Here is a 25,758-nt window from a genome sequence, read left to right as displayed (position 1 = left end):
TAAAAGGCAGTTGAACAGTTAGCGTCCTGCCCCCCACCCCTTGTAAATCACTCTCACTGCCTTGCCAGGCTCTCTCAAGATAAGGCACTGTTTCTCGCCTCTATTCTGGTAAACAGCCCTAGGCTCCCTGGCCTTCCTGTCAGTGCCAACTGTGGCTGGGGCCGTTTTCCCTGCCTTGGGGATTTCAAGCTCACAGGTTACTGGGGCAGTGCAGGGAAGGAGGCCCAAGGCTGCTGTGAGCCAATCCCTATGCCCAGAAGAGGCCTTATCTGCCCTTTATGAGCCTGGGAACCAGACAGGGTCCAAGACTTGTAGGGTATTGCCTCCTCCACCTAGCATGTGGACCCTCAGAACTTACTAGAATGGGCCAAGGGCACCAGAATGAAGCTCAAGTGCTCCTTCTGCTGGCTTAGTGACCCGAAGCCCAGCCCAGGTCAGCAACAGTCCTTTCTTTTCCCTTTAGGACGAATTCCAGGAAAGGCCCAAGCCCCCCTGGCCTGCCAGGTTACATTCGGGAGAACTGGAAATAAGACTCTCTTTTCTTGAATTTCCAGAAGAGCTGGAGTATGGTGAAGCAGCACTGGAGAGAAATGGTCCATTAGGATCTCAGGCTCCACCACTGCCAACCTAGGCTGGGGCCAATGACCTTGCGTTCTAACCTGATTGTGCCTTGAAATCTTCCATTTAGAGATGTCATTCCAGCAAATTAAAACCACTCCTAGCTGGATTAAAAAGGTTGCTTTGTGTCTCTCCAAGTAGTCCTGAGGCTGGGATTTTCTCCATGTCAAGTGTCCTGCCCTGTGGCCTCTGGGAGCTGCATCTGTGCCCCCACCATCCTCTCCCCCATGATTTCTGAAGAACCTGAGGGCAGAAAAATTAGCTCTGGCAGGTCAGAGGAAAGTCTGCAGAGGCTTGGAACCACATAGCTTGGCTAGGGTAGTGAGGCTCTGATGGCCACTGCAGGCCTGCTGCCTGACCCCTCATGCCCCTCCCCACACAAAGTGGTCACTCCGGTCAGGGACACCATTCCCAGGCCAGGTTCCTTGCTCCAGGACTATCACTCCATGCTGCTGCTTGTAAGGCTAGGACAAATAGCTTCTGGGTTTTGCTTGGTAGTGCTGGCTGGCCTGTAGGTGGGATAGTTACCATGCCATACTAATTACTGAACGCTAATGCCGATCCCCCACGCTCTTGTATCCAACTGCCCACTCAGCATCTATGACAGATTTAAGTACTCAAAGGCATCTCAAACTCAAAAGTGTTCAAACGGAGCTATGGCCTTGCTGTGACCTCCAAAATCTGCTCTACACTGAATCTTCCCCTATTGGTTGTTAATAACAACTCCATCCTTCCAGCTCTCAGCCAGGCCCCCTGGAGTCCACCTTCACTGTTCCCTTTCCCTCACACCCACATCCAGATTTTGTGGGTCCTGTTTTCGAAACAGAGTTGGAATCTGATCACTTTCACCACAACCCACCACAGAGAAAGGAGCTGTCTCGTGTCTGGATTATTATACATATGTCTCCAGGCTATCCCTTGTACCTCTCCAGTCAGCAGTCGAAGTGGTCCTTTAAAATTATATATCAGATTACATCATTCCTCAGCTTAAAGCCTTCCTTTCCCATTTCACTTAGGAGTAAAAGCTTAAGTCCTTACACAGGCCCACAAAGCCTCAGCCATCAGGTCTCTACCCATCTGGCCCCATCCCTCACTCCCTCCTACCTACCTGCCTTGGTACTGGTTCAAGACCACATCAGAGGTTTGCTGCTCTCACCTAAGCTGTTGCCATGGACCAGCACACTTCCAGCATCATCCTTTTGGCCCGCTATCTCATCTTCTTCAAGACTTTGAATACCACTCTTTCATTAGGACTGTACTCACCACTGTTATTTAAAACTGCTCTATTTTTTTTTTTCCTTTCAATAGAACTCACCATCTTCTAAAATACAGTAGTAAAATGTGGGCCCCAGACCAGCAGTACTTAGAAATACAAACTCTAGGGCCTCACGCAAGTGAGTTGGAAACTCTGTGGGTGGAGCCAGCAGAGCCTATTTTCATAAGCCTTCCTCTGAGCGATTCTGATGCTAGCTAACATTTGAAAACCACTGCTCTATGCCCTGTGATGTACTGTCCTTGTCACTGTCCGTCTTGGGGAGTAGGGTGGAAACTTTGTCTGATTTCTTCTTCCCTGTCATGTCCCCTGACAGTACATGACAGATGATCTGTGTTGAATAAATGAGGACTATTTCGTACTAAAAGAGTGCTAAGCATTTTGTACCCACTTTCTCTTCTGATTCTCATGACAATCCTGCAAAGAAGATATTCTTATTCCCATCTTGCAAACAAGGACACAGAGAAAGGATAAGTGGCATGACCCCAGGTCACACAAACAAGGGGAAGAACCAGAGTACACCCAGACCACAGCCTGGTGCTGAAACTTTTGCTCACTCTGCCCCCTTTCACACTTCAATGCAACTGGCTTTGCTAAGCACCTACCTATGCACATAAGATCCACTTTCAAGGCTTTGCAGGCTCTCTCCAGATAACCAGGCAAGGACTCACTCGTGTGAGCTGGGCAGCCCTGAGTACGCTGTGACTCTCTTCTTTCCTCTCTCACAGAGAGCTAGCTGGGAGGTGCTGCCTGATGGGGCCTCCTGGGACCTCATTCCTGGAGCTGGTACAGAAGTCCTGAGATCCACTGGGAAGTGTTGCCCTCTTCACAATATCCAGTCTTCTGATCCATGAACATGAAATGTCTTTCCATTATTTGGGTTTTAATTTCTTTCAACGTTTTGTCCTTTTGAGAGTATTAAACTTTGCATTTCTTTTAAATATATCCATAAGTATTTTATTCTTTTGGATGCTATAAGTTTTCTTAATTTTATTTTAAGTTTGCTCACTCACTGCTACTGTATAGAAATACAATGATTTGTATATACTGTCCTGCAGAATTTTTATAATTGTAATAGTTTTCTAGTGGATTTATTAAGATTTTCAAATAGAGATACTTTTACTTCTTTCTTTCTTTTCAATCTAATTGAATTTTAATGAATTTTATTTCAATTTCTTGACTAATTTCTCTGACTCTGACTTCCAGTACAATGCTGAATAGAAATGGTGAAAGTAAGAATCTTTGTCTTGTTCCTGGTCTTAGAGGAAAAGCATCCAGTCTTTCTCCATAAAGTATGATGTTATCTGTGAACTTTTGTAGGTGCCCTTTGGCAGGGTGAGAAAGTTCCTTTCTATCCCTAAACCACTGGGTATTATCATGAAAATGTGCCAAATTTTATAAATGCTTTTTCTGAGTCTATAGAGATGGTCATGTGACTTTTGCCCTTTATTCTACTGATGTAGTACACTAATTGATTTGCAGGTGTTAAACCATCCTGGCATTCCTGGGATAAATCTCATTTGGTCATGATGTATAACCCTTTCATGTATTGCTGGATTCAATTTTTAAGTATTTTGTTGAGCATTTTTGCATCTATATCCACAAGAGATAATGGTGCTGTGGCAATTTTCCTCTCCCTCTGTTGCACCATCAGTCTTTCGCATTGCTGTTTTGTCTCCCAACTTAAACAAAATAAAACAGAACCCTCCACCTGACTTGCCCCTCTAGCTACTGTCCCATTCCTCTTTTTCCCTTTACAGAAAATTTCTTGAGGTAGCTATGCTCACACTCCAATTCCCCTCCTCTTATCCTTTCTTACACTCATTATTTTCAGGCTTTATCCCCAGCTCTCCACCAAAACCACCCTTGTCCAAGTCACCAATGAACTGTTTTCAATATCCATTCTCTTCTGATTGATGTATCAGCAGTGCATGCTGCAGCTGGTGACTCCTCCTTCCTTCGAAACTCTCTTCATTCAGCTCAGGGACCCTACTCACTCCTAGCTGCCCTCCCTCACTGGCCCTCCTTTCCAGCCCCTTCTGCTGGCTTCTCCTCTGCTCCATGACTTCTTACCAGGGAGCATGACTCAGCCGTGGTTCTGTTCTCCTTACACTTTCTTGCTGGTGTCTCACCCATTCTCGTAGTTTCAAACCCCATCTATGTATCAGTGGCACCCTACATTTGCTCTCCAACACAGTCCTCTCTGCTAAATCTCTCAACTTAAATGTCTAACTGCCTGCTTGACATCTAAACTTGAGCCTCTCACAGGTATCTCAGAAAAGGCCCCAAATGAAATCTTGATCCTCTTTCCAAACAAATATACTTCTGTGGTCTATCTCATTTCAGTTAATAGCTAATCCATCCTTTCAGTTGCTTCGATCAAAATTTCTTGGAGTTACTCTTGACTTCTCTTATTCTCTTATACCTTTCTTCCATTCCAGCAGGGAAGTACTACTGGCTCTCCCTTCAAAATATACCAATTACTTCTCATCACCAACACCATCCTGGGCCAAGCTGCCATCATCTCTCACCTACATGATTGTGTAATTAGCTCCCTACTGGACTCTATTGCATCATTGCCTTCTTTCATCTATTCTCAACATGGCAGCCAGAGGGATCCTGTTGGAACCTGAGTCAGGCTCTGTTACTCCTTTGTTCAAAACCTGCCAATGGCACCTCACTCAGAGGAAAAGCCAGAGTCACCATTATGACTACAAGGCCCTACTGATTTACCAGCTACTGATTACTTCTCTGACCTGTTTCTTCCTCTCTCCCTTTTCACAGACTCTGCTCCAACCATCTGGCCTCTTTGCCACTTTTCCAACATGGACAGTCCTGCCTCTGCCTCAAACTCTCTGCTAAGATATGTTTAATTTACCCTTTCATCTCTTTGGCTCAGATGTCCCTAATCTCTGACACCCACCTCCCCAGCCCTCCCTTTTGCCCTCCCCACTACATCTGTCTCCACTGAACTCATTTAACCTAGAGTAGGCTTTATTATCTTTGTTACCTGTCTCCTCTACTAGAACATGCATTCCATGAGGTCAGGGACTTTGTCTTTCCTGCTCATTGCTGTATCCCTGGCCCCTAGAATATAGTCTCAAGTGAATAACTAACTGGCTGAATGAAGGAATGAATCAATGAATGGCCAGACAAAACACACTGCAGTCAGGGCTACCCTTGGCAGGCCATCAAGCAGTAACAGGCTCCCCTGACCCACTGGCCTGCCCCAGTTTTCTCTGTGGGGATGCCCGGGCTCTCCCTTAACTGCTGCAGGAACGCTGCCCATTCGTGTCTGTCAGAGGCAGCCCACTCTCTGCCAGAACAAACATGCTTGAAAGGGCTCTTGGGATCTGTTATTAAACACTGAAAGAAGCACTGATCCTCTAAGCCTCCTTTCCAGGGGAACTTGGGCTAATAACAGCTTTGCCAGGAAACCTCCAGAGGCTGACTGAGCCCACCTGTGAGTGCCCATGCTTGCCCAGACATGTCTGTCATCACTAACCCCTGGGATTTCTGTGTTTCCTCTCTATTTCTGGTAGAAAGGAGATAAGCGCCTTTGATGATGGTTCCTATTATAATTCTTGCAAGTTCTTCAGCACATAGCACGGCCTGAGAAGTTTGATCGGTGCTGGGGAGCCTGGAGGAGGGGTGAATCTAGGTTCTACATGGGTTTCTGCAAAGGGTTTTTTTTCTGAGCAAACACAGAGATGTAGGGAGAGACAGAGATAGAGAAAGAGACAGAGAGAGAAAGAAAAATGCTTGGGCAGGGGAGCCAGCACACTGAGTGCAGGTAAACCATGCGTGACAGTATCCTGCATGAGCTGGGACAAAGCATGACCTTTGGGCTCAGAACATCAGACTTCATTTCTCAGCTCTGCTCCCTGACTAGCTGTGTTGTCTTCAGCAAATTACTTAGACTCTTTGACCTGCAGTTTCTCTTCTTTTGTTTTTTGATTTATTTTTTTTTATTATTTCTATAGTGAAATATGCACATATCCAGAAAAGTACTTATAGTATATGTGTACAGGTTAGCGCATTATTGCAAAATAAACGTATGTGTAACTATGACTACCATCCTGACTTTTTTTTTTAATGCCTATAGCACCTGGTATTCCTAGGTGGTCTCCCATCCAAGTACTAACGAGGCCCAACCCTGCTTAGCTTGTGAGATCAGATGAGATCAGGCACGTTCAGGGTGGCATGGCCATAGACCATCTTGACTTTTATGTCATTCATTTCTTTGCTTCTCTACATTTTTGCTGCCTATTCGTCATCTGTCCATAAATAATATAGTATACTTCTGCCTTGTTTTTCAACTTTTTATAAATTGAATCATAAAACTTGTTATTGGGCTTCCCTAGTTCCACATTATGTTTTTAGGATTCAGGCTTATTGGATTAAGCTGTAGTTAATTCATTCTCACTGTTGTGAGTTTTCTAACAATGAAATGTATTAATTTACCCATTGTATTGTTGTTAAACACTTGGTTGGCATCAGTCCGCCACAAATATGGCTGTTGTGAACATGTGATATGAACAAGTCTCCTGGCATACCTGTGCACATATTTCTCTTTGGGACATGCCTAGCAGTGGAGTCGCGGAAGCATAGGTGTGCATAGTGCTGACTTTTGCAGATATTGCCAAACTACTTTCCTATCAGAATATGCAAGTGTCTATAGCTCACTATCTTCATCACTGCTTGGAATCTGTCACCTTTTTCATTCAGTCATGCTGGTGAGTGAGTAGAAGAATCACGTTGCAGTTAAATCTGCATTTCCCTGATTACTAATGAAGTTGAGCACCATTGACTATATTCTTTAGTCATGAGGATTTCTTCTTTTGCGAAGTGCCTGTACAAGTCTCTTGCATGTGTTTCCACAGGCTTGTCTGTCTTTGCCTTATTGGTTTGTAGAAATTTGAGATTGTAAGTCATTTGATGGTTGTACGTGTAGCAAATACCTTCTCTTAACCTATGCCTTGTCTTCATTTTTTAAATCTACGTTTTAAAGAACAGATGATCTTCTGTTTATGTGGCACTATTTGTCTATATTTTCCTAAAAGATGAAAGCTTTTTGTAACTTATTTAAAAAAATCTTTCTCTGCCCCAAGATCACGATGATATTCTCTTTTCCTGGTACTCAAAGGTGTCACCTGTCATAAACCAAAGTCCAGCTGCATGGAATTCTGCTTCTGGTCTCTCTTCTGATCCACCAGTTCACTTTCAACCACCTTCACCACAGGAGGCCCATAGAGGCTGCAGAAATCCCTGGGTGGGCTTGGGTTCTGCCAGACCAATTATGGGTCATATTTGCTGTAATCATCAGAGGGCAGGGAGGTGAGGCCATGGCTAACAGTGTGAGGCCATTTATGAAGCCAAGGAGAAAACTGACTTTCAAAGTCATAATGACTCTTCTGCATGAGAGATTTGTGGTTCTATGAAAAGTGGTCAGGAATTCCCTAGCCAGGAAGGAAAGAGGAGAACTGATGAGGTGAGGAGTGAAGGAAGAAGCTCAGTCTACACGGCATGCAGGATGTACAGATGAGCTGTAAGCCCCTAAAGATAAGATTCCGTTTCTGCCTGGACTTGGCACCAATTAAGGGTGGGGAGAAAGAGGACATCCATGGCTCTTGTGGTCAGAACCTAGCCAACCTAAAGGCTCCTGGTCTCCACATTCAGTGATCCCAACCTACCCAGCATGGTAACCCCTTCTAAAAGCTCTTTTCATGATGACTTCATAGAGACACCAACTCCAGCTGGGAGTCATCTTTCCTTTCTCTTCTAACCCATTTCCAGACCATCAGCAAAATCTGGCAGCTCTACCTTCAGAACCCATCTACAGCTGACCATTCTTCACTGTCTTCTCCACTCCCACACCATCCCATGCCCCTGTGACCCTTATCTCATGACTATCCCAACATGTTGCATCCACTCCTGTCTCTCTATGGTCTATCCCTTACAAGGCAGCAGCCAAGAGGGCTCTTTTTATAAATCTATGTCAGGTAGTATCTGTCTCTTGCTCAGAGCCCTTCCTGATGCCCCATCAATTTAGAACAAAATCTGTAATCTCCGTCACGTCCCCAAGGTCTCAGTGACCTCTGTCACTTCAGAGGTCCTCCACTCACTTATCCTCACTCCCTCAGACCAACTGGACTTCCTGAGATTCCTGTGTACCCATCACTCAACTCTATCTCAGAGCCTTCTCACTTGCTGGTCCCTCTGCCTGAATGCTCTTCCCTCAGCATTCCCCTGGTGACTTCATTAAGTTGGCTAGGCTACAACCTCTAACACAACATCCTACCTGTCCTCCCACTTAGCTTTACTTTGCTTGTTGGGTTTCTCACTACTGGACATCATGGGACATATTTATATGCCTACCATCTGTCTCCCACAGGACAAAGGAGGTGATGGGAGGGTGGAAGCATCATCTACTTTGTTTACCACTGAATTCTTAGTGTCTAGAATGCAACCCAGTATATTTTAGGCATCCAATAAGTGTTTTTAATGATTAAAGGAGGAAGTGAGTAAATAGGAATTGCAGCTTTCATATTAGGGGGTGAGTTTTGTAGGCAGCGCAAGAGCCCCACATGGCTCAGCAAGAAGGAAGTTGTACTTAGGCATCTGATATGACCCCTTGAGTGTACACTTCTGGACTATGTGCAGACCACCTCACACACTCCCAGTGTCCTGCAGGGGTCTGATGCAGAGAGACAAGTATGCAAAAGCCATAGGACTATCTGGTTAGAGGATAAATCACTTTGAAAAGTGACCCTGATTTCTCCTGCCAGGGCTTTCTTGGTGCACCTGATGGAGGCCTGCAGCAGAAAATGACGATACTGCCTACATGCCAGAAGAAGCATGGGTACAGCCAGGGAGTCCTGAGCGAGCAGAGTCCTGCAGGCCCAGTGGGAGGCATAGGGCATGATTACCTGGAGGCAAGGGTTCTAGAGGGTGAGCATGCGGGCTACGGGCAGTACCTCCACCAAACGGGGCCCAGATGACCCGGCGGATGGCCTGCACCCAGTCCTCCATGTCACGCTGGGAGTTGGCCATAAGCAGGAGCGCCTCAGGGTTGGCCGGCACCTTCTCCCGCTCCCCAGCACCACCTGCAAGACAGGGAGACACAGGCTTACTGCAGGGACCCCTGTGCAGATACTGGGTGCCCTTCCCGACAGAACTCTCTTCAGCCCAGGCACGGGTTAGTTTTTTATTTACCTGGGCTACGAGAAAGCCCTCTCTCCAACACCTTTCAGCAACAGCCACGCTTTGGGTTCTATTTTTGCAGCCTGTCCCTCACACCTCACTCATCTGTCTTTGGGGCACTTTTGGATTTCTCTTTTCTCCCTTAGTCTTATTTTTCCATATAAATCTGAAATCATTAAAATCATCCTAGGGCATTATTAGAAAAAAGGCATTCAGATTTGAGGCCAGCTTAGAAAAGTTCATACCCAGAGTAACCATTATAGAAGTCCGCTCCGTACCTGCCCCTGCTCACAGCTAGATATTAGACCCTTAGCTAAAGGAACATGGATGGGGAAGCTCAGCCAGCTATTTGAAAACTGACTTTTTCCCTAAGTAGTTCCAGTGGTTCTCATGTTTTCATGTGTAAATGAATTAATTTTTCACATGTAAATGAATTATTATTTGAGATGTGTATAAAACATTTACACTAAACTTCATAGGTAATTTAAGGGATTTTCAAGAATGATCTTGTCTTTATGGCACCCCTCCCCCAAATCTCATAATATGTAACTTGCCTATGTACTTGCCTAAGGTCCCAGGGCCTCAGACCCTAACTAGGACAGTCTGCCAGTGGGGTGAGTCCCAGGGACCCATGTTCCCAAGGGGACAGGATGGCAGTGGTGAGAACTGTGATACCCAAGTGGTTCTTGCTAGAGTCCACAAGCTCAGGATGGAGACCAGACAGGAGACCAGACAGGACCAAGGGCTTACAGAGTGCTTGGTACATGCCTGGGACTCTTCTAGAAGCTGTGGACATTTAAATGAACAAAAACTAACATACATTTGCCCTCCTAGGATTCTTTAATCTTCACAGTGACTCTGAGGGAATTACTGTTACTATCTGCATTTTACAGATGAGGAAACTGAAGCACTGAGTGATAAAGAACATGTCTGAACTCACATAGCTAATATATAGTATAGTCAAGGATTCAGTCTCTAGCTCTGGACTCTGACTCACCCCATGCTCCTGCCATTTCCTACAAATAAGGGGTTGGGCTAATAATGTTCACAGAAAGGTAGCAAATGAGGCGGCTCTAAGGGCTGGGGCATGGGAAGGAGTACATCTTGCTGAGGGAACACTAGAAGCAAGGCCTGGGGCTGTAGTGGGGAAGCAGGCTGGAGAGTCTCCTAGGGCCCAAAGCTCAGGAGGGTAGTGAGCATGAAGACAAGAATGTGAGGGCCCTAGGTTGCCTTCTGGAGCCCTCCACTACACACACAGCCCTGCTCCTTTGAGTACATGAAGCTACTGGGCAGCAGAGCTGCAGAGGTGGCAAGGAAGTGCACTTGGGGCAGAGACAGCAGAATCCCAAGAGGCAGTACGGACCTGTCGAAAGGAAAGGCTGCACCCACAGCTCAGCCGGCTGCCAGGGTCATTTATGGGGGCATAGACAGTGGATCTGCATCTTTAGGTCCCCACACCACATGGACTGTGAGAGCTGGGATGGCTGAGTGTTCCGTGCGGGAGGGGGAGCTGGATGCCACCAGGAAACTTTTCTGCATAAGCTTTTTTGGAAAAGGGTCTCAAGATGATTCAAGAAATGGAAGGGACCTGGAGGTCCATGGCTGCAAGATCTCGTTGTGGTTTCCTGTTCATCTAAAATGAATACACGGGTTTGTATCTAATTTGAATTTCTCATTTTTCAATTCTTTTTCCTAAAGAGGACCACCCCAATCATATAAGTTTTATATAAACTTCGTCTACAAAACTTGGATCTGCCCTGCCCAGATGTTGACAGACACTCTAAGGTCCAGCTGTGCGCCTGCACAGGATCCAGCTCTAAGTCTTTGTGTTTAACTTTTAACATATTTTTCATGCATGCATGCTTAATCTATGTACATATTTTTTATATGTATGCTTAACCTTTTAAGAAATTACCACAAACTGTTTTCCAAAGTGATTGGACCACTTTACATTCCCACCTGCAGTGTATAGGCATTCCATTGCCTCTACTTCCTTGCTAACACTTGGAATGGTCAGCCTTTTTACTTTTAGCCATTCTAATGAGTGTGTAGCAGTACAGAATTATGTTTAAATTTGCATTACCCAAATGACTAATGATGTTAGATATCTTTTCATGTACTTAATTGCTATCTTCTTTATCCATTCATCCATTGATGGACATCCAGGATGCCTCCATATATTGGCTACTATAAATAATGCTGCAGCAATGAACGTATGAAGGAATATGTCCTTTCAAAGAATTGTTTTGGGTTTCTTCAGATAAATACCCAAAAGTAGGATAACTGTTTTTGTTTTTTGTTTTTCGTATTTGTTTTTTTTTGTTTTTGTTTCTTGTAATAGCCTTTGTTTTAAAGTCTATTTTGCCTGGTATGACTATTGCTACCCCAGATTTTTTTCGTTTGTTTGAATTCTCATGAAACATTTTTTTAATCCCTTCACTTTCAGTTTCTGTGTTTCTTTTTAAGTTTTTTTTTTTTAGTTTCTGTGTGTCTTTTGATATGAAGTGAGCCTCTTATAGGCAGTATATGTAGGGATCTTGTTTTCTTATCCATTTAGCAACTCTATCTTTTCATTGGAGCATTTAATCCACTTGCATTTAAAGTCATTGTTGCTTGATATGTAGTTACTGCCATTTTATTCATATTTTTTTAATCTTTTTTTCTTTTTTCTTCTTCTTCTTAAAGAAGTCTTTCTAACATTTCCTGTAATACTGGTTTGGTGTCAATGAAATCCTTCAGTTGTTGGTTTTTTGTTTTGTTTTTTTGTCTGGGAAACTCTTTATCTGTCCTTTGATTCTAAATGATAGCTTTGCTGGGTAGAGTCATCTTGGTTGTAGGTTCCTGATTTTCATCACTTTCAATATTTCCTGCCAATCTCTTCTGGTCTGCAAAGTTTCTGTTGAGAAATCAGCTGACAGTGTTATGGAAGCGCCCTTGAAGGTAACTAACTGCTTTTATCTTGCTGCTTTTTAAGATTCGCTCTTCATCTTTAACCTTTGGCATTTTAATAATGATGTGTCTTGGTGCAGACCTTTTTGAGTTCATCTTGTTTGGGACGCTCTGTGCTTCCTGGGTTTGTATGTCTATTTCCTTCACCTGGTTAGGGAAGTTTTCTGTCATTATTTCTTCAAACAGGTTTTCAATTCCTTGCTCTCTCTCTCCTCCTCCTGGTATCCCTATGATGTGAATGTTGGTATGCCTGATGTTGTCCCAGAGGCTTTTTCCTTTTTTTTTTGGATTCTTTTTTCTTGTTACTGTTCTGATTGGGTGTTTTCTGCTACCTTATCTTCTAAATTGCCAATTCTATCCTCTTCTTCATCTAACCTACTGTAAATTCCTTCTAAGGCAGTCTTCATTTCAGTTATTGTAGTCTTCATTTCTGACTGGTTCTTTTTTATGTTTTCTATCTCTTTGTTAAAGTTCTCACTGAGTTCATCAACTCTTCCCCTATATTCACTGAATATCCTTATAACCAATGTTTTGAACTCTCCATCTGGTAGAATGCTTATCTCCATTTTGTTTAGTTCTTTTCCTGGAGCATTGTTCTCTTCTTTCACTTGAAACATGTCCGTTTGTTGCCCAATTTTGGTTGCCAATTTTGGTAGGGCTGCTATGTCTCCTGGTCTTAGTTAAGTGGCCTTATATAGTAGGTATGCTATGGGTCTCAGTGGCACAGCCTTCCCTTGTCACCTGAACCAGGTGTTCCAGGTGTGTCCCTTGTATGGTGTGTGTGTGCCCTCGTGTTGTAGTTGAGCCTTCACGCTGACTGTTTGTGATGACTGCTCATGATCAGTGGAGGAGTTGTTGTGCAGGGGCTGACAGTACACAGCAGGATTCACTTTAGCAGGTCTCTGGTACTTGCCTTGTCTGCCCTTCGGATGTGTGATCCTCAGATGTGACCCTGGTGCTCAGCTCAGACCAAACCCCACCACTGGGTGTGCAGGCCAGGGCCATGCCACAGGCCAAGTTCACCTATAGACTGGTCCCTGCCTGGGGCCACCTGGCATGAGCCATCAAGCAGTCTGCAGATGGGCACCATCCACACTTGGCTTGGAAGTGCCTCAAGAGGCCAAGCTGCAAACTGAGGCCAGCTGCCGCTAGCGCCAGGCTTAGGGCTGCTCAGCAAGAGGTATGGGCACGCCAAGGCAAGATGTTGCTTGTTTAGGTTTTGAGAACCTTAGAGAGATTTTAGAAAAGTCCACAGCATAAGCCAAGACAGGCCATTTGTATGGAAAATCTATTGGAAGTGGCTTTGGTGGACTCACCCGTTGGGAAGGACAAGATCTCGGGGAATCACTAGGGTGGGTCAACTAGTGTTAGCTATGTTGATAGAAACTCAGATATGGCACCTGCCTGGGTCTGCAAGCCAGGCAGAGGAGGGCTCAACAAAGAAATAACGACCTCTGCCAGCACTTCTATTTTGGAGAAAGCTGCCCTTCCAGCCCTCACCTTGAAGCAAGATACTCGGTTCCTCTCCATATGTCCTTGGCACTTTTTAAGCTGCTGCCCCAGAACTGGAGCTCAGAGCAAGTGAGTCTGTCACCGAGTAGGTCTGCCCACGAGCCCATTAAAAGGCATGTCTGAGACTCTCTCAGCTCTTCGTCTCACTCAGCCACAATCTCCACTGGTCTTCATAGCCAGAAGTTGTGGGGACTTCTCTCCCCAGCACTGGAACCCGAGGCTGGGGAGCCCAGTGTGGTGCCGGGATCCATCACTCTTCCGGGGGTACCACCACATGTAGGCGTGGGACCTGCCCGTTTTGTGTCTCTGCCTCTCCTAATAGTTTTGAGGCGGCCTCATCTGTATGTCCCTAGTTGTAGGACTTTTGTTCAGCTAGACTTCAGGTGACTTTCAATGATGGATATTCCGTAGTTTAGTTGTAATTTTGATGTGGGCGTGAGAGGAGGCAAGCATAGCATTTACCTACTCTGCCATCTTGACCAGAACCTGAGATAGATTTTCTGATCTTAAACCAACCTTACATTCTTGGAATCCCAATTGGTCATGATGTATTATCCTTTTTATATGTTGTAAGATTCAATTAGCTAAAATTCTGTTTAGAATTTTTCAACTTATTCATGAAGAATATTGGTCTGCCATTTTCTTTTTTTATAATGTCTTTATCTGGTTTTGGTATCTGGGTAATGCTGGCCTCACAGAATAAGAATATATATATTTATCTTCTTGAGTGAGCTTTGATAACTTGTATCTTTCAAGGAACTTGTTTCATCTAAGTCGTTGAATTTGTTTATATAAAGTTGGTCATAATATTCCTATATTATCCTTTTAGTGTTTGAAGACTCTCTAGTGATGTCACCGCTCTCATTTCTGATACTGATAATTTGTGTCTTCTCTTTTTCCCTCCCTGATCAGTCTTGCTAGAAGCTTACAACAGCACCGAGAGTTGTGGCACAGGGCATATGACCTTAAAACCTAAAATATTTACTATCTAGCTCTTTAAAACATTTTGCTAACCAGAAAAACAGTCACTAAAAGAAAGAAAGAAAAAAGCTGTTCTTTTTTTTAGATTAATAAAATCAGAAATTTCCTCAAGTGTACATAGTGATGAGTTCCCAAGGGAGTTTTCTCTCTCAGTAACTCTTTGTTCCTTGATATCTTATCCTGAAAACTCTAGCTACTTTTGTCTCCCAGGTCTCTAAGCTCTGTCTCCACCTGAGTTTCCCCTTCCTGCATCACAGCCTAAATATGAACTTTCTCAGGGCAGTAAACTGGGGCATATGCAGGGCTAATGTCATTTGTTTCCCATCTCTTGGGGGACCTAGTCCTTCATTGCCTGATGTCAAGTATCTTGAAAACCGTGTTTCTTATACGTTGTCCTTTTCTGGCATTGTTTTAGATAAAGAGTAAATCAGTGACCTGGTTAAGACCCAGTGCTGCTCGTACCGTACTCTCTGTTCAAAATCCTACAATGGCCCCTTTCTTAGCAAAGTCCTTACAATGGTCTTCCAAACCCCTCAACCTCTCATCCGCTACTCCTCTGACTTCATTTCTGCTCTCCTCTTTGCTCTTTGCTATTCCTTGAACAACCAGGCACACCCCTGTGCTAGGGCCTTTGCACTTGCATTCCCTTTGCCCTTACTGTTGCTTAGAAAGCTGTTCTCTCAGACACTGGCACGACTTTCTCCCTTACCTCCTCAGGTCTTTCCTCAAATATCACCTCCCAGGGGAATCTTTCCTGGTCACTCTATTTAAACTTCACTCTGCATCACTCATCACATTCCACACCCATTCCTGACTATAATTTTTCCATAGCACTTATCACAATCCAGTACATATATATTTTATGTGTTTACATGACCTGCTTATTTATACTTTTTATTTTTTGACCTACTCCCACTATGTCAGTTTTATAAGCAACTTCAGCAAACTGAGTACTGCCTGGCATGAGAGGATATGCACAGAATCTTTGATAAATGAAAGATTAATAACAGCGGCAGAAGAAGCTAGGTAGCTGGCATACACAAAATACTCACTTTAAGGTAGGCATAATATTAATGAATTGATGAGCCTTAGAAGCTTGAATATTCAAGGGGAAAGTGGTGTCATTATCCCTATTTTATAGAAAAGGATGTAGGAAATATTTGCAAATCATATATCTAATAAGGAGTTAATATCCAAAATATATAAAGTATTTATACAACTCACACACATACAAAAATGGACAGAGGATCTGAAGAGACATTTTTCCAAAGCTATATACAGACAGACAACAGGTATGTGAAATGATGCTCAACATCATTAGTTATCAAGGAACTCAATGAGAAACTACCTTATACCTTTTAGAATGGCTATCATGAAAAAGACAAGAGACAACAAGTGTTGGTAAGGATGTAGAATAAAGGGAACCCTTGTTCACTGTTGGTGGGAATGCAAATTGGTATAGCCACTATGGAAAATAGTATTGAGGTTTCTCAAGAAAATAAAAATATAAGTACTATATGATCTCACAATTCAACACCTGGGTATTTATCTGAAGAAAACAAAAATACTAACTTGAAAATTTATATGTACCCCCATCTTTACTGCAGAACTATTCATGATAGCCAATCTGTGAAAACAACCTAAGTGTCCAAAGAAAATGTATATATCTAATGAAATATTATTCAGCCATAAAAAAATAATGTAATATTACTATTTGCAACATGGATGGAGTTTGAGGGCATTATGCTAAGTGAAATAAGTCTGACAGAGAAAGACAGATACAGTAGGTTCTCACTTTTATGTGGAATCTAAAAACAAACAAATAATCAAACATCCATGCTCAGTGGTTGCTTGGGGGGGCAGGTAAGGGGGAAGATAGGCAAAATGGGTGAAGAGAATCGAAAGGCACAAACTTTCAGTTATAAAATAAATAAGTCATGTTATAAAATAAATAAGTTATAAAATAACATAAAATAAAATAAATGTTATAAAATAAGTAAGTCATGGGGCTGCAATGTACAACATGACAACTATAGTTAATACTATATTGCATTTTGAAAGTTGCTGAGAGTAGATCTTAAAAATTCTCATCTTAAGAAAAAAAATTCTATAACTATGTATGATGATAAATGTGAACTAGACTTAAAATGATTATTTCACAATATATAAAATATGTAATCACTATATTATATACCTGAAACTAGTATGTTTGAGTCAATATCTCAATAAAAAAAATAACAAAAGAAAGGAAACTGAGGCTCAGAGATGTTTGGAAACAAGCCTGAGCTATACAACCAGTGAACTATGACCCCAGGCAGTCTGGCTTCTATCCTGACCCCACCCTTGCTACTTCAGCTTGTTCAAGTGGACCAGCCCCCAGGTGACAGAGCCAGGACCACAACTCAGCTTTTCCTGTTCCCAGCTGGGCTTCCTTCCGCTATGAATTTCTCAATAAGAACTTTCTTTTGTGAGTCTCTTTTTCCACCCACAGAAATGACTGTGAGAGAGGTGGTGACTCTGAAATGGAAGAGATTCCAGAAGGGGTTCCAGAACAAGAACTCTTATCTTTCAACTTTACTATATACTAAATTTTTACAATAAAAGAAAAAAGAGTAAATGTTATATGTGAAAGCATTTTGTAAACCACTGTAGCCCATGGGACTCATGTTATGACAGTCAGGTGAAAATGCTGTCAGTCTGACGTAATTAATCAAATGATATCTGGATTAGTCTGCCCCTACTAGGATTTACAGAAAATCTTTAAAAAGATAAAAGAAGTCACTATTTAAAGATGACACTGGCTACGGGGTATGATTTTTCATAGGGCCCACCATCATTCTACTGACTGCTCAGGGGAGCAGGGAGCTCCACGGACGGCCCCAAACAGCTGGATTCCCACAGGTGAAGACCAAATGTGGGGACACAGCTAGCTGTCTGAAGCAGTGTAGTCCAATAGAAATATAATTCAAGCCACATCTATAATTTTAAATGTTTAAGTAACTACATTAAAAAGTAAAAATAGGTAAAATTATTCTGAATAATAACTTTTATCCCAATACATCCAAAATAGCATCGTTCATTTCAACATTAAATGATTTTTTATACACATACACACACACACACATATACACTATTGTTTATAGTATATATAACATACATAAAACTAAGTTTTTGAAATTTGTTGTGTATTTTGTACTAATAGCACATCTTAATTGGGACTACCTACATTTCAGGTACTCAATAGCCACACTTGGCTGGCGGCTACAGGCTTAGATAGCTCTTAGACAACCTTGACTGGTCTGGAGTGGAAGGGAAGAACGACCACCCTCAGACCTCCTGAGACTGCCCATGTATGTGGTACCAGCTTTGGGCAACACCTATGGAGACTGGGCTTTCCTGTAGTCTCCAGGGCAGCCTCTCCTGTCCACCCCTGCCAGGTTGCACCAGACTCCAAACCTGAGCAGGGTTCCAAGCCGCCCATGTGTCCTACTGTCTTCACTCATTTCTCTTAACCTACCTGGAGCCACCAAACACCACTTGCTCTTCAAGGGTTAATCATCCCTTGGCCTGGTATCCTGAAGCCTGCTCTTGACCCTGGCTGTCCACTTACCCCTGGGCAGATGCCTGCTCCTCTTCAGATGCCTGTTGGGGCAGAAGGGCATGGTGTGGAAAGTGGTGAGGCTGTAATAGGAGGCAGGGCTGTCAGGTACTGTCAGGCCAGGGACTGACCCAGGTGCAAAGGCAGGGCAGCTCAGGAATATGCAGGAGAGGCTGCGGCTGCAGCTGTGGGCTGCCTTCACACTGTGCTCTGCCCACAGGTGCCGGGCCAGGCTCTTTTTGTCTCCCCAGGAACTTCTGCACTTTTGGGCGCCCCAGCCGGGACTGTCTGGGGCGGAGCTAAGAGGACAAGCCAGTCCTGCGGTACTCCCCGCTGGTGCAGGGGGCTGTCTGCATTTCCTATAAGGGAAATCCCAACCCAGGTCCCTTGTGCTTGCCACCTTACATGCTTCCTCCCGTGCATTCTTGGACCAGAGTGTACTGGGTCCAGTCCATCTAGTTCCCACAGCAGACAAGTGGCTGGATCCCAGCCCCACCGGCTTTCTGCCTTGGGGTCTTCCTTTCCATGTGAGAAGTCTGAGATAGATAGATAGATAGATAGATAGATAGATAGATAGATAGATAGATAGATAATGTGCTTACTGGCCACATAATCTTTCTATGTTTCCATCTCTTCATCAATGAGAAGTGAGTAATTGAATTCATCTCATGAGGTTCTGGTGAGGAAGTCATGGGCTGGGCTATGTGTGCATTCATATCCTATACATTCACTGTCATCTTTGTGTTATGGACTGGGTAGTGGGAGTTCCAAGACCTTCTAGTGGCCCAGGGCCACCCAGCTGAGAAATGGCACAGCCAGGATTTGAACTCAGCAGTTTTAGATTTTTTCCACGAAATCAGCTGCCACCCTAATGGTGTCTCTATCACTCCTGGGACCAAGGGAACCCAAGTCGGCCCCCTTGCCCAGTCTGGTGGACTCCTCCATCATCACCCACTTCTCCTAGGACGCAGTATCAGGAACCTGGACCATGGGACACATCTGCTTAAAACTCTTCAGAAGACCTACTGCTCTTGGAATAAAATCCAACTCTGATGTGACCTTGGTCCTCTGGGTCCCCTGACCACATCTCCTCCCACTTGCCTACCCTTACTGCCATCCGTCTTTCTGGCCTTCTTTCTCTTCCTCAAGCTCATCCTCTTCCAACTAGAACCTCAGCACTTCTAGGTGCTCTGACTGTTACTCTCTCAGCTGTTTGTAGGGCTGGCTTCCTCTCACCTTCAGCCCTCAACTCAAACATCCATTAGAGAAAGCTTCCCTAGGTGAGACCTTTGTCAAGTAACTACTCCTCCTGCCCAATGATTCTTACATACTCCTTTACACAACACAGCACTATTGGAAATTAGCTTATTACTTGTATCTTTGTTTACTGTGTCTCTGCTAATGGAATATAAGTTTCATGACAGCAGATCTTGCCTCTTTTGGTTTCCTTGGTATCCGTAGGGACTAGTCCAGTACCTGGAAAAGGGTAGGAGTTCAATAAATAATGGTGGTCATTGGGAGTACACATGGAGGGCTCTGTGGAAGTGGCAGGGAACCTCTCTTTAAAAAATGTCCAAGTTTTATTGGATGTTTACCATATGCTGGGCAACATTCTCAGGGCTTTGAATATATTATTAGCTCAATATCCTTACGATAACCCCATAAGGTGGTGCCGTTATTGCACCCATTTTACAGACAGGAAAACAAGAGAGAGAAATTCATGTGAGGCCACATGACTAATTAAAGTGGAACTTCCCAAGTGGCCCTGGTTATCAACAGAAAATTGCTTGCCTACTGGCCTTCTGAAGTGCTGGCCACTCACAACCTACTCTTAAGAATTGAGAATCTGAATCCACGCAGTCTGGCTATACTCTGACTTCCTGGCTCCATCCCTGTGGTGGGCAAACTCTAAGATGGCACCCAAAGAACCCTGCTTCCTGGTATTCACGCCCTGTATAATCACCCATAAAGGCGAGCTAGACCTAGTAATTTGCTTTCAATGAAAGAACATGGCAAAAAGTGACAGGGTGTCATGAGATTAAGTTACAAAAGGACAGTGTCTTGTGTCTTGTGTCCCCTCCACTGCAGCAGCACACAGCCAAGGATGTGAGGAGGCCGGCACAGATTGCACCCAATGTCACCACAGTAGGCATGTGTGTTATGTCAGCCCCTTTCCTCCTTGAGATATGCTGAGAGGACTTCTTTTATGTCTAGGGAATTAGTAAAGTCCCCTGAACAGAGTATGCCAGGTGCCTATGTCTCAGGGCCCTGAGACAGTCCACAGGAAGGCCCTCACTGACTCCCCTTCCCTTAGGGCCAGGACAGTAAAAAAAAAAAAAAAAAAATCACAGACACATCGAAAAAATGTGTTCCAACACTTTCTTGGTCCCAAGGCAAAGGGTTAGAGCCCCAGCAGTCAGTGTGCAGTGCACCCACTGCAGCCCCCCACAGCCACACTGTACCCTGTCCTTTGTAGGGTTCTCGCACCTACTCTGGGTTGTCAATTGACTCTCTTGATAAGCTGAAACCAAAAGTGAAATTATTGTTGGCCTGAGAAAGGCAGTGGCCACAGAGTACAACTGAGTGTTCCAAAACGCAAAACTGCCCAGGCCAGCAACAAGAAAACCTAGTACAATCTCAGAAGCCATGTAATGTCCAAAATAGGGGAATGGCTTAGTGAAATGGATACAGAAATGTGGTGAAATCATACATAGCCATTAAAAATGAGCACTTAAAGGAGATTACATTCACGTTTTAAAGAAATGAAAAATAGTCACACTTTACAGGCCACCCTAAAACTGGAGTAAAGCCTCTGAGACACACGGTCCCTATAGGGGCTTGTGAGAAAGGCTCTCTGACTTCTAGTGAAGAGGAATTTTCAGTCAAAAGGCCAATCAGCTCTTTGTTCTGCTTCTGTAGATATGCTTGCTGCATAGGCCTTATTACAAATTAATTAAAGACTCATTTTCCCTTTTGGTTGTTCTAAGCAACAAATGTAACTGCCAGAAACTCATAGCAACATCTGTGCTTTGTAACCATCTGAGGACAAATTAACCAATCAGCCCATGCCAAGTAAGTTCTATTTTAGCAATGTTGCAACTGAGCTTCGGGGGCCCAGATCCTCAGAGTGCTAACTCCTCTGGGACCATCTGCATACTAAACCCAAGTTCTCCAACTCTCTGAGTGCTGCTTGGTTTCTCACTGCTGATTTTTGCAACTTTTCTGCAACATAAGGACCTATCGAAAGATCTTCTTCATCAAGGGGTATGTCCTCCCTTCCCGTGAGATGCTTGGTGGTCATATTGTGACCACACTGACCAGCCAGTGAGTAAAGCCAATAGGCCAAGGAGGGCAGAGGTGAAGAAGAAAGAGCCCACACCCTCCTTTACTTGGCTGAGGACCTGAATTGCTGATCCAGGAGCTGCCTATTTGGGTTTCTTAGTCTGTGAGAATAACATATCTCCTTTTATTTGAGCCAGTTAGGTGGGCTTTTCTGCTTCCTGTAGCTGAAAGCATCCAGGTACAGAGACCACAAAAGCAGTCAGGTGGCCCTTAATTGTTTGCACTAGCTCCCCAAGAGCTGCTAGGGAGGGGCAGTCTTGGGGATAGCTGGGGCACACTGGACCTGCAGCCAGGTCTAAGGAGAAAACTTGGAAGGCACTTGACAACATTTAACATCCATTTCAATAAAAAATCTCTATTAAATAGGGACAGATCCTTCTTCAACATCGATAAACTCAAAGTCAACACTGTTTAGTCGAGAGACAATGGCAGCATTCCCATCAAAGCCAGGGAAAATACAAGAATGTCCAGTATCACCACTGTTATTTAACATTTTCCTGAAAGTATTCACCAGTGTAACAGATGAGAGAAAGAAGTTAAAATCATAAAAACTGGAGAGGAGAACGTGGTGTTACTATTTTTCAGTTATCTATTTATATGTATGGAAAACCTAAGTCCATGAACTGAAAAACCATTACAAGCAATAAGAATTCAGTAAGGTAGCCAGACACAAAATTAATATACAGAAATCACAATCTATTTATAATTAGAAGAAACAAATGCATACAATCATATACAAAAGAAAGCTCAACAAAAATGCCAATTCCTCCTAATTTAGTCTGTAAATTTAACACAATAAAATACTAATAGTATTTTTTTAATTAGAAAAGTTGGCTATAATGTTCATAAGCAAAAATAGCACATGTATTTTTGTAAAAAAGAATAATGAAGTCAGAGCAGCCCTACTAATTATCAAAACATAGTATATAGCTACAATAATGAACACAGCATGGTACTGCCCAATATAAGCAGAGATAGGTTCAAACACATACGGGGGTGCAGAATAAAATTAAGGAGTTATTTCAAACAGTATTATTTAATAACTGAAATAGAGACAATAGGATGAAAATTACCAAGCTGGACCCTTATATAACATCTTATAACAAACTAAGAATTCATAATGGTTCAGGATTTAAAGATGAAAAATGAAATGACGAAAGAACCAGGATCAACAGTAGAAGAAATCTTGTACGCTCTTGAAGTACGAAAGGTCTATCTGAATATGACACAAAAACCAGACACAAGAAAATTTCACTACATAAAAGTTAAAAACATTTACATGGCAAAGAAAAAAAAAAAGTATAAAGACAACTGGTAAAAAGAGATGGGAGGAATATCTATTCAGATTTGGAATGTTCTGTTAGATACTGTTAAGTGAAAAAAAGCAATCACATGCTATTATATTTTGCAAAGGAAGGGAGGATGAGAGGAAGAACAGAAGACATACTGATTTGTTTGAATATGTGCAAAATATCTCTGGCTGAGAAAGATGACTTTAGGAGCAGTGGCTCTAGGGCGGAAAGTGGATGGCTAAAGGAGAAGCATTCAGGAAGGCTGGAATTTTGTCTGTTGATATTTGAACCGTGTCACCTATTTAAAAAAGTAAATGAAAATAGAATTTAATATAAAGTGATGAGTGAAAGACACCTCCTTGCATTATGCATGGATAGTGAGGCAGTGAGTGGTAGGGTTGCAGACAGCACAGAGTTAGGGGCAGGTTTTAGGCCCAGTGAGCATATTGGCACCTGGGAGTCACTCAGAACCTGGTGGATGCACCACCTGAGAGGGACTGTGAGGAAAGTGGGCAGACCCTCAGCATAAAGTAAATTTTGCATAACCTCGTTTTGTGAAATAATTTGACAATACCTATCAAAATTTCAAATGACTATCCATTCCAAGTTCTTTACTTTTCAGATAAATTTACACACATGTATAAGGAGCAGTAAGGAACAATTTAACAGTCCATCAAGTTAAGTAATAAATAATGTACTGGTTAAATAAATTATATACATCCAAAAAAATGTAACAGAAATATGCGATATAGGACAATACATTATTATGTGGAAAAAAGCAAAACACAATGTAAAGAATATGCTGGCATTTATGTAAGAGTAACATGTACCCACAGGGCTGTTCATGCCTACTTCTGAAAAGACAAGCAGGGCAGGGGGACCGGTGCTTGCTTCAGGAGAGCAGGCGAGGAGCTCAGGAACACGAGGCTTACTTCTCACTATGTACTCTGACGTGTCTGAGTGTGTCATCATGAACACAGATTGCTTTCTTGAAGAAAGACTGTTTCTTTTCACCATTAAGAGAGGTGGCACTCATGTGCTTACCCTGTAGAAGTCATGCGCTTTGACTACTTTTAACGTAGGAAAATGCCCCAGATGTCTTCCAAAAGGTTTGAGCTCCAAATTCCCCTTTTGCCAGCCCATCCTCATAGCAGTTTCATTTCTCAAAACGAGCATCTCCCTGGGAAATCTCTTGTGGTTCTGAAGGTGTTTGGATTTTTAGGGAACCTATATTGACCTAGCCGTGGGCAGCACCCATGGGAGAACTGGGGCTGGGATTTTTCTCAAAGGGACAATTGCGGACAATTGCAGAAGTGAAGAAAGGGTGGGACAAGCTGGGGAATGCCTGAGGGCTATATGAATGCAAGTCAGATCTTTCCCTCCCTCTCCTCTGCCTTCAGGAGTCATCTCAGTTCACTGCTTCCTACTGGGGCTCGTCTGATCAGCTGAGGGTACCTTTCCACCCCAGCCAGCTACTCCTGCATCTCACCAAACACTCCAGACACTCTGCCTTACTTCATATTCCTGGGACATATCACTTCATGCCTTGCTGCCTTTGCACATGCTGTTCCCTCTTCTTGAGATGCCGTTCCCACTTGGTCTGTCTAGAAAACTTTTACTTATCAAGACCCACCTTAAATATCCCTTCTCCTTCTCCCTTTTCCTTACCTGTTCTCCCCTCGCCCACTCCCAGTTTTCCTTAACCCATTCTCCCTCTCACAAATATTTATTGAAGGTCTACCATATGCCAGGCACTGCGCCCTGTGATGGGAACTCAGGAGTGACAAAATTAAGAGTCCCTACCTCTTGGTGAATGCAGCCTGGTGGAGACAGGCCTTAAACATTATCACAAACAAATGCAAAATTGCAATTGCAAGTGCTAGGAAGGACAAAGAGGTCTGGGGGAGGGGAGGGGAGAGGGGCTGAGACCACACTTTGAGATCTGCATGCTGACAGCCATCTGGGTGGGGCCAGGTAGTCTGTCTTGTCTCCTGACCTCCTGGGAGGCCAGGAAGCCAGCAGGCAGCAGTAACATGGAAAAGCCACTGATGGAAAGCCAGTACCTCTACCCCTAACCGCCCCCTTCCCACCCCAAAGTTAAAAGTAACTTTTGTGTAAAAAAAATGTTAAAAATAGCAACATATTAAAATGGAATATGCCAATTGTCAGGTGAAGACCTGGTTCTGAAATGTTCCAGGGTCGGGGAATGTGGGGGAGGAGGGGTGGGCCTGGCACTTAGAAACGAAAAAATGTGATTTATGCTGACCAACCTGGGAATAATGGTTTAATTCATTTTTCTGAGCAAAAAAAAAGGGCCTAACATTTGTTAAGAGCCCACTCAGCCCATATCCCCTACAAGTTGAGATTGGGCCTCTCCAGTGACTCGAGCAAGGGAATTTATTTCTACAATGTTACAAACCATGGCAGCTTCAAAGAGGTAACAGGCCCCACAGCTGCTGCCTTTGCTATTCCTGCCACCCCCACACTGACTAGTGTTCTGCTAAGCCCTTCACTCTTCTCAGCAACTGCATTTCACTCTTCCCAGCAACTCCACGAAGTAGGAGCTATGACATATTACATCCCTGCTGCGCATAGGAGAAGCAGAAACCAGTGGATAAGTTTCCCTAGCTCAGGATCTAGTGAATGATGAAGGCTTGATGTACACCCAGGGCTCCACCTCAGTCCACGCCCAGCCATCACCCTCCCTCCCCAGGTCCAGCCTCCTAGGTTTCTTGGAGTATGAGAAGCATTTCTGTGCCTCTCCTAACACCTAACAGAGTGATTTGCTCCAGGTGGGTGCTTTATCAGCATCTGTTAAATGAATGGATGAAGCACTGTCTGCTCACAGAGTGTAAAGAATGCAAGTAACTGGTGACTTTTGTTACTTCAGGTTGCAACTGAGATTGTTTTTCCCCAATAGCACCTCGTGTCTTAGCCTGGATTCCCCCAAACCAAAGGCTTGTGTACAGGTCGTGGGTTTGGGAAATCTA

At 43.6% G+C, this 25,758-nt stretch overlaps 1 protein-coding gene and 1 pseudogene across 12 annotated transcripts in view; both read right to left on the bottom strand.

Moving 5' to 3' along the window:
* Nucleotides 1–25,758, bottom strand: part of ARHGAP22 (Rho GTPase activating protein 22) — a 184,749-nt gene that overhangs the window by 24,782 nt on the left and 134,209 nt on the right. For 6 of the 12 annotated variants that reach the window (XR_004951415.1, XM_016142843.2, XM_036222995.1 and 3 more), the window contains one exon: nucleotides 8,821–8,997. The exons of 1 other annotated variant lie outside the window; for it this stretch is intronic. Coding sequence is in view for 10 of the 11 variants with exons in the window: in XM_016142843.2 (XP_015998329.2) it covers nucleotides 8,821–8,997 (177 nt within the window). In the remaining variant the exon portion in view is untranslated. Of the gene's footprint in view, nucleotides 1–8,820; nucleotides 8,998–16,735; nucleotides 18,199–25,758 lie in introns of those variants that run through there. 5 more of the 12 variants (XM_016142846.2, XM_016142849.2, XM_036222994.1 and 2 more) reach the window with 3 other exon arrangements.
* Nucleotides 5,988–6,106, bottom strand: LOC118604821 (annotated as a pseudogene).

This window comes from Rousettus aegyptiacus, unplaced genomic scaffold (genome assembly GCF_014176215.1).
Source record: "Rousettus aegyptiacus isolate mRouAeg1 unplaced genomic scaffold, mRouAeg1.p scaffold_m13_p_6, whole genome shotgun sequence".
Lineage (NCBI taxonomy): Eukaryota > Metazoa > Chordata > Mammalia > Chiroptera > Pteropodidae > Rousettus > Rousettus aegyptiacus.
This window is presented reverse-complemented; position numbering and strand designations above follow the sequence as displayed.